General features: G+C 53.4%; 1 protein-coding gene across 1 annotated transcript; it reads left to right on the plus strand.

Moving 5' to 3' along the window:
• Positions 1–522: 522 nt before the first annotated feature.
• TOB2 (transducer of ERBB2, 2) lies at positions 523–7917 on the plus strand. Its single transcript, XM_032882894.1, has 2 exons — positions 523–979; positions 6707–7917. Exon 2 carries the CDS (start codon positions 6806–6808, stop codon positions 7814–7816), a length of 1011 nt encoding a protein of 336 aa, XP_032738785.1. The 5' UTR covers positions 523–979; positions 6707–6805; the 3' UTR covers positions 7817–7917.
• Positions 7918–8197: the final 280 nt, after the last annotated feature.

Here is an 8197-nt window from a genome sequence, read left to right on the forward strand (position 1 = left end):
GGGGGTGGTCGGCCAGTCATACGCCCAGACCCGGAGGGACTCGCCGAGGTGGCCCCGGGGGACGCGCCGGACGAACCGCGCTGGGGCAGGTGCAGGGCCCAAGGGAGCTGGGGGAGGGAGTTTCCCTCCCCGCGACATCCATTCATTTCACACATTTAAAGTGAACCACCCGGTTCCAGTCCAGGACCTGCCCTCCGGCAGCTCGCTGTCTACCTGGGGAAACATTGTACCCGATGAGCACGCTTTCAGAGTGGTTTGGGGCATGAAGAAAATAAACGGCACGGCGCCGTGATGGGGCGGGGAGGCGGGCATCATCAGACCGGCTAAAGGCGGCCTTGTTGGCATTTGGGCTGGGATCTGAGTGAGAAGAGGCCGGCCACAGGAGGGCTGGCGGAAGGAGGGGTCCCCGGGAACCCCCAGGTGGGCAGGGGGCGCAGGAGACCGCGCTGCCATAGGGGTTAAGCCGCCTGGCGGGCTGCGAAGTAGTCCCGGCCCGGCGCCCGGCCCCGCCCCTGCAGGGCGGAGGGACGCATCACGCAGGGGTGGGGAAGCAGGATCCGTGCGCAGGGTTGCTAAGGGTGAAACTTTTCATTGACTTTGCTCACTTCGGGCCGGGGCGCGGGAAGGTGCGGGTCCTCGCCGGAGAGAAGCGAGTGGTTTGGGCGACGCGGGGCCAGAAGGGCAGGACCGCCCGCGATACGAGCCGCCCTCCGGTCCGACATCCCCGCGCCGTCGCCGCCGGCCGGCCCGCCCGCCCGCCTTCCGTCCCCTCTCCGCCGAGCCTGACCTCCAAAAAGCTGAAAGAATTATTATTGAGAGTCATAGCCCCAAACTCCCTCACTTGCCCCCCCCAACCCTCAACGAAGAAAAGGACCCATCAGCCTCCTGTCCAGCAGCGCCCAGAAAGGAAGAGCGACATCCGCCCCGCGCCCAGGACCACCCTGGAGGAAGAAGCCAACCAGCCACCGCGGAGACCCGAGTGAGTGAGCGGGGGTGTGCGGGCGGCGGGGACCCCTGAGACGCCTTCTCCCACCCCCGTCCCAATCCCGCTCTTTGCTTTGCTGCACGTTGCTGTCGTGCCTCCACCTCGAGGACTGGCTAACATTTTCCTTTCCCCTTCCATCTCCCCTATAGAACCCCCCACCCTTTCCCCGGTGCTCCTCTCCGCTCGGTGTTCTGAGTGTGGCCCCCTCCTGGGTGGGGTGCATTTCCTCCCCTCTCCGCCCCCCTCGTATCGTAGAGACTCGCTAGATTTTTCCTTGTACCACCGGTAAAAGATAACTTCCATCACCATTAAAAAATCAGAGGAAGGAAGGGGAACCAGGCCTTGTTTTTTGCTTCTTTTCCCGTGTGCTGGGAAGGGGGGTGGTGATAATTAATAGGGCTTATTTCTGGCCCTGTGGAGCTGAGGGATAGAAGGTAGACATCCCCTTTTGGACCGGTCAGTGGCGACTGTCCTCCGGCCGCTGAACCAGAATTTACCGTTTTGGCTTTAGTGTTTTAAGGGAAAACTCTGTGGGGGGCGGAGGAAAGTGCCTTTACAGCAATACCAGTGAGTGGATTCTGGTTGATCCCGAGGAGATGCCTGGGAGGAAGAGCCCTACTTCCAAGCTCGTTCTCGTCCTGCCCAGAGGATGGACTGTGTCCTTGACCAGAGAGGGAGGGGAGGACGGGAGCAGAAGGAGGAGGGGCAGCTGGCTGGCCTTTTCCCACCCCGCAGAGGAACCAGAACCCTACACAGCAGGCGCTTGGGCCAGCGGAGGGGGTCTCGGGTGCCTTGCTGAGTGTCTAACCTCTCTTCTTCTCTGTCCTATCCACCCTACCTTGGGAGTGACCCCCCTCATCCTTGATTTTCCAGCAGAAAAACACTCCTATTGCTTTCTTGGGCGCCTGTCCCCATCCCCCTCTTAAGCAGTGGGGGAAAGAAGCTTGTGTGGGAGGAAGGATTAGGGAGGTTTAACACCGTGTAGGGGAGCTTTGCCGAGGATCTGGTAAGTCTGGTCATAGAGCAGGCCTTGCAATGGGAGGAGACTCGCAAACAATTTCAAGTATTAGACTATGTTGTTCGGGTGTCAGATGCACAGTTTTTCCCTCCCTCGCCGGAACCTTTTCCCATTTCCCTAGCTGGGTCTAGTTACTTGGACTTGGATTAGAAGAGGGGTGAGGCTTGGGCCCTGCTGGCTCTGGGCCTTCTGATTTTTGGCCCGGCCCCTCCCCGCAGCTTAACTGGGAATTTCTTTGGCTGAGAGGAGGGAAGAACTGGGTTTAGTTCCTGCCTTTTCTGGCTGTCGGGGTGCTGGAGCTGAGCCCGCCGGGCATTAAGTGAAAAGGCTTTTTTCCTCTTTGAATTCACCGTCCCTACAGCAACTCCAGCCGGAGACCACCCAGCCCAAGGAATACAGATTAAGCGGCAGGGGCGGGGTGGGGGTGGGGGGCGGTGGAGGGATGTGTGACCTTTATCTGTCCCAGCCCACCGTGTTCACCCGGAAAAAAACTCATTAGATGGAGATCCTTAATTGAACAGTCAAGGGAGGCTGTGAAAGGGGGGGGGCAGTTCTGCCTTTCTTGAGACCAAGACGTGAATACGGTGGGGTGGTACAATACGGGGAGTAGGCCTTATGGGTAAATTTATATAAAATGTATTAGGCGGTGGGCGGGGGGGGGGGCGTCCACCACAGCGCGCATGTGCGTCGGAAACTTTTCCTCGGTCCTTCGGACCTCGGCCAGCTCCCCTTACCAGGCATGCGTAATACGCTGGCTGAACCTTCGCAAAGCGCGCAGGGAAGTGTAGTGTGGAGAGAAAGTAGGTCACTTGCTTCTATTTGAGCGTGAGGTGTCGGAAGACTACAGTTCCCAGAGTGCAGAGTGTACCTTCACTGCCGGCCTACGTTGGAGTTCAGTGAAGTCTTCCTGGCTTCACAGGAATCGAGTGCCCCAGAAAGGGCCTTCTTAGTCAGAAGAGTTGGGCTTGCCTGGTCCATGTTTGAGGGACGTGGTCGAGACTTGCGGGGTGTTGCGCTTCGTCCGCACAAGTCCTGGAAGGCCATCAAGCGTACCCGCTGGTCTGGGTCTCTGCCTCTGACACTGGCGGGGTGGGGCCAGGTGCTCCCACCTGGTTCTCACTCCCTGGGATCCGGTGGCCTTAGCAAAATTAAAGACCCCTTCACCCCGACTCCTCTTGCCAGACTCATTTGATTCTGATAGTGCTTGGTTGTAGGATCATTGGATGTTAAGACTTGAGGTGCCTGGATATTTTTATAGGTATACATGGTTTGGGACCTGAGGAGTTCCCTCACCATTATCCCTCCTTTTCCCCCTTTAAAACACTGATTTTCTTCTTAAAAACCTTCCTTCGCATTTTTGTCATAAGCTCTTTCTGGAAACTCCATTACCGTGTCATTGACTGCAGCAACCACCTTTCTTACCCCATTTTTGTCCTTCTCTTAAGCACTCTTTAAAACACAAGTCAGCACAAATCTGAATCCCACATTAATTTTGCTGTTGGGAATAAAAAGTGAAGGAGGATTAGATTCTAATGAAATTGGACAGAACTGACTCTCACATTCGCAACTTTTTGATACATTAACAAAAGGTAGATGTTGCTGCTGTTAAACACTTTCCTGTCTTTGATGTGTTTTGGGGGCGGGGGTTGTTTGGTTCCTCTTGTTCTTGTTTTTACTTTTTGCCACCTTTCTGGCCTTTGGCACCTGAGCCAGGGTTGGAGAAGATCTTAGAGTCCTCTCTTCCCTCTTAACTTGAATCCACTTCTTACTTGTACTGAAGAGTAGTTACTACTAAGCTTTCTAATCTTACCACATTCTATGAATATTTTATATATGAGTATAGAATTTGTCCACTGCCTTAAAAAAAAAAAAAGATGAACAAACTCATCCGAGTGGTCACTCCTATCTTTAGTTAAAGACAAGACAGCACCAGTCCTTTAATCCTCTGTTCCATAAGCTTCTTGAAGTCAAAATTAGAGCCTGAGCTGATAGAGCAGAAAATCTCATTCTGGTTGTCCAGCATTTTTGAAAGGTTCCACCCCACAGCCATCTGGCCGGGCCTGTTCTCCAATTAAAGAGGCAAAGATGGCATTATATGCTTCCTTATTTGTGTGGCAGCATCACTGAGGTAGAAATTGGTGTGCAGCCTTGGTTGCTTATGCTGCAGAAAATGGTTAGCTAGGCAGGGCTGATGACAGTGGTTCTATTGTATTTTGGGGTGGGAGGCTTATTTCCCAATGACTTTGGCCTGCATTTTAAAATGCTCCCATTTTGAAAAGGAAAAAAAAAAAAGGAGAGAGGGAAACAAGCCTTAAAAGACTTAATGATAAGAGAACAAACTGAGGGTTGACGGAGGGAGGTGGGGGGGGGATGGGCTAGATGGGCGATGAGGAGGAAGGAGGGCCCTTGTGGTGGTGAGCACTGGGTATTGTATGTAAGTGATGAGCCACCGAATTCTACTCCAGAAACCAATACTGCATTATATGTTAACTAAGGAAAATCTAATTTTAAAAAAATAGATAAATAAAAATGCTTCCATTTGAGGCTGAACACTTCAGGGGAGGTTGACTGGTAAGGCATGTACGCAGCAAAGGTTGAGGAGGCCTAGAAAGGTGTAGGAGCCCCTTAGTGTGAGTGGTATACCAAGAGGCCATGTGGTGCTTTGGGGAAGTGTCATGTCATATTTAAGTCCGTTTTACTTTTTGAAAACATTGTCTTTAACTCCAGGCCCATCCTTGGGGAACCAGTGCCAACTTTCTTCACAACTTTTTAATCTCCTCCATATTGGACACCTCCGGAGGGCTGCTGTGGCCCTTGTAGACTTCCTCTTCGGGGACGCCTGTAGCCCTGGTGGCCAGCCTTGCATCTGGCGATGAACCCAATCCTTATAAACAGAAAGCCCCCTATCTTTACCATTTTTTTTTTCTCTCTTTAAACCTTCTGGAATTGATCTGTGCTCATGGCCTCTCTGTTGAATCCCCATGTGACCCTCTGCTCAGACCTGAAATGAGGGTGGGGTTAGACTTAGCTAGGGTCCTATGATGTGCCATTCTTCTCTGATATTCACCCAAGAGAGCTTTGCCCAGGGATCCAGTCCTAACAGTACCCCTAGGAGCCATGGCCCTAGTCCAGAGAATTATAAGGAAGTGAGCTGAGCCAGGTACTCAAAAAAGGTACTCAAGACCCCCAAGCCTCAAATTAGCCCCTGAATACTCTCTGCAGGACCCAGAAGGGATTTTAATCAAAATCCAGCTCCAAATCTGTCACAGGACAGAAGAGGCCCTTGATGGATCATGGATTAGTCTTGTCTCTTCGCTGAGCTCAGCAGCACATTCCCACCCGGAGGCCTGGCTGAGAGCAAATTCCGGCCCCGATGACCCTTGAAGAGGGTCCTTCTCAGTCTTCCTACCGCATGACCCTGGAGCTGCCCTTTTGGAGAAAGTGATCACTGGCTCTCAGGACTTTACAGATCATCTTCCTGAGACATGAGGCTGGCCCAGACCTCAGGAGTAAACCTTTTTGACCTCTGTGGGAGCCGGCTGTGAGAGAATCCCAAAATAACAATCTGAGTGTTTATCTTGGGCTGTCTCCTCTCCGGGGATCTCCAGACACTTGAGAAGTCTGATCTGGTGCCAAGGACAGGTGGTCAGATGGTCCCCAGGAGACTGAGTGGTGATGAGTCCCCAGCTGGAGGCTGCAGAGTGGTGGAAAATTTCTTCTCTTTGCCACCCTCATCACTTACCCCCTAGCCAAAAGCCAGAGAGTCCCTCAGGCCACACCAGTGCTGCGCTTAAGGACTTTTCGACCTACGGGGTCCTTGCCTCCGTTCCATTTCCTCTGTTTCCCTGAGACAGCTCCTGGTCAGCGGTCCCTTTTGGCCCACACCTCTGGTTGTAACAGGTCTTGACTTCTTAGAGATCGTGTTCTCCGTTCTTGAAGGCTGCCTGGAGGGAAATGCACCCTCTGGTTACACTGTGTTCTTACATCAGTTCTGCAAACCCAGAGTGAGCCAGAGAGCATGGAGAGCGACGGGGCCCAGGATGACAGACTGGATGTGACTGGAGCCCGAGCCCCCAGTGAAAGGTTGGCAGTGCTGCTTCCTGTTCAGTGATCCATAGCCCTTTCCATTTAAGGAGAAAAACTAAGGACTTTGAACTTATATCTTGGCCTGTGACCATTCGGGATCACGACTTCACCAAGACATTATGGAGATTAGTTAGCAAGAGCTTCCCCTTCTCCAGCTGAATTAGGGTCTTGTTTTTTGTGTGTGTTTTTTTTTGTTTTTGCTTTGGGTTTTGTTTTGTTTTTTTGTTTTTTTTTATAGCAGTTGTATAGTGACTTGGATTCTCAAAACAGTGGAAACCACAGCACACCTGTTTCTTTAGAATTCCTTGCAAAACCATAGCTCATCTTATCAAGTGTCTTCTACGTAGCAGGTTTAGTGCGGGCCAGTTTACATCCTTGAGCTAACTTACTCTTCATGGTAGCCTTATGTCACTGATGAAATTAAGGCTCAGAAGAAAGTGGCATGCCCCCAGCCACACAAGCAAGCCAGTCACTAGTGGAGCAGAAAAGGGGCCCTGAGTCTGCATGATCTAAAGTTGGTGCTTTGCTATCCTTTGCCATGATCTCCCTGCCCCACTCCCGGCCCCACTGGGCTTTCTGCACATCTACTCATAATGCCCTTTGTTCTTGGTTCACAGAGCTGTCTGGAGCCCAAGGCTGCCTACCTTCCATCACCTGCCACTGCCCTGGGCTTGCATACACGTGCCCGAAGCTGATCTGCCACCTCGGAGGGGACCATGCAGCTGGAGATCAAAGTGGCTCTGAACTTTATCATCTCCTACTTGTACAACAAACTGCCCCGGCGCCGGGCAGACCTGTTCGGGGAGGAGCTGGAGCGGCTCCTGAAAAAGAAATACGAAGGCCACTGGTACCCCGACAAGCCCCTGAAGGGCTCTGGCTTCCGCTGTGTTCACATCGGGGAGCTCGTGGACCCCGTGGTGGAGCTGGCGGCCCGGCGGAGTGGCCTGGCCGTGGAGGATGTGCGGGCCAACGTGCCTGAGGAGCTGAGCGTCTGGATTGACCCGTTCGAAGTGTCCTACCAGATCGGCGAGAAGGGGGCAGTGAAAGTGCTGTACCTGGATGACAGCGAGGGCTGTGTCGCCCCAGAGCTGGACAAGGAGTTCAAGAGCAGTTTCAACCCCGATGCACAGGTCTTCGTGCCCATCGGCAGCCAGGACAGCTCCTTGTCCAACTCCCCGTCGCCGTCGTTCGGCCAGTCGCCCAGCCCCACCTTCATCCCCCGCTCTGCCCAGCCCATCACCTTCACCACCGCCTCCTTCGCGGCCACCAAGTTTGGCTCCACCAAGATGAAGAAGGGGGGAGGTGCCGCGAGTGGTGGTGGGGTGACGGGCGGCGGGGCCAGTGGCCCCCAGCCTCCCCAGCCGCAGCCCCGCCTGGCCCGCTCCCCCACCAGCAGCCTGCTGAAGCACAAGAGCCTGTCTCTGTCCCTGCACTCGCTGAACTTCATGGCGGCCACCCCGGCCCCTCAGTCCCAGCTCTCCCCCAATGCCAAGGAGTTCGTGTACAATGGCGGGGCCTCCCCTAGCCTCTTCTTCGATGGGGCCGACAGTGGGGCCAGCGGGGCCGGCTCATGCAACAGCAGCAGCTTAGACGTGGCCCAGGTGTTTGGGGGCGGTGCCAACAGCCTCTTCCTGGAGAAGACACCCTTCGTGGAAGGCCTCAGCTACAACCTGAACACCATGCAGTATCCCAGCCAGCCCTTCCAGCCCGTCGTGCTGGCCAACTGACCACCCGCGACCACAGAAAAGAGAAAGGAAAAGAAAGGCCAAAAAAAGAGGAAAAGAAAAATACACAAAAAGATTTCCAGTCTTCTCACTCTGGCTTCTAGAAAAAAAAAGATCCAGCCCAGGCATGGAGTGGGAGGGGGCTCCTGAAGCAACCCCCTGCTGTTTCCCTGCCTGCCTCTGATTTATTTGGTTGGTTTGGGTTTTATATTTTTTCTTTTTTTTTTTCTTTTTCTTTTTTTTTTTTTTTTTTACGTGTAGTTTTCTATATAACATCTTTAATTAGCGGCTTCCTGTGCTAAGAATGGTCCAGATGTGAATTGCTGCTCCCTGCTCCCTCCCTCCCTCTCCTTCACACGCCTGGTTTAGGATTGGTGTGTCCAA

This window comes from Lontra canadensis, unplaced genomic scaffold (genome assembly GCF_010015895.1).
Source record: "Lontra canadensis isolate GAN:19392208 unplaced genomic scaffold, GSC_riverotter_1.0 scaffold84, whole genome shotgun sequence".
Taxonomy (NCBI): Eukaryota; Metazoa; Chordata; class Mammalia; order Carnivora; family Mustelidae; genus Lontra; species Lontra canadensis.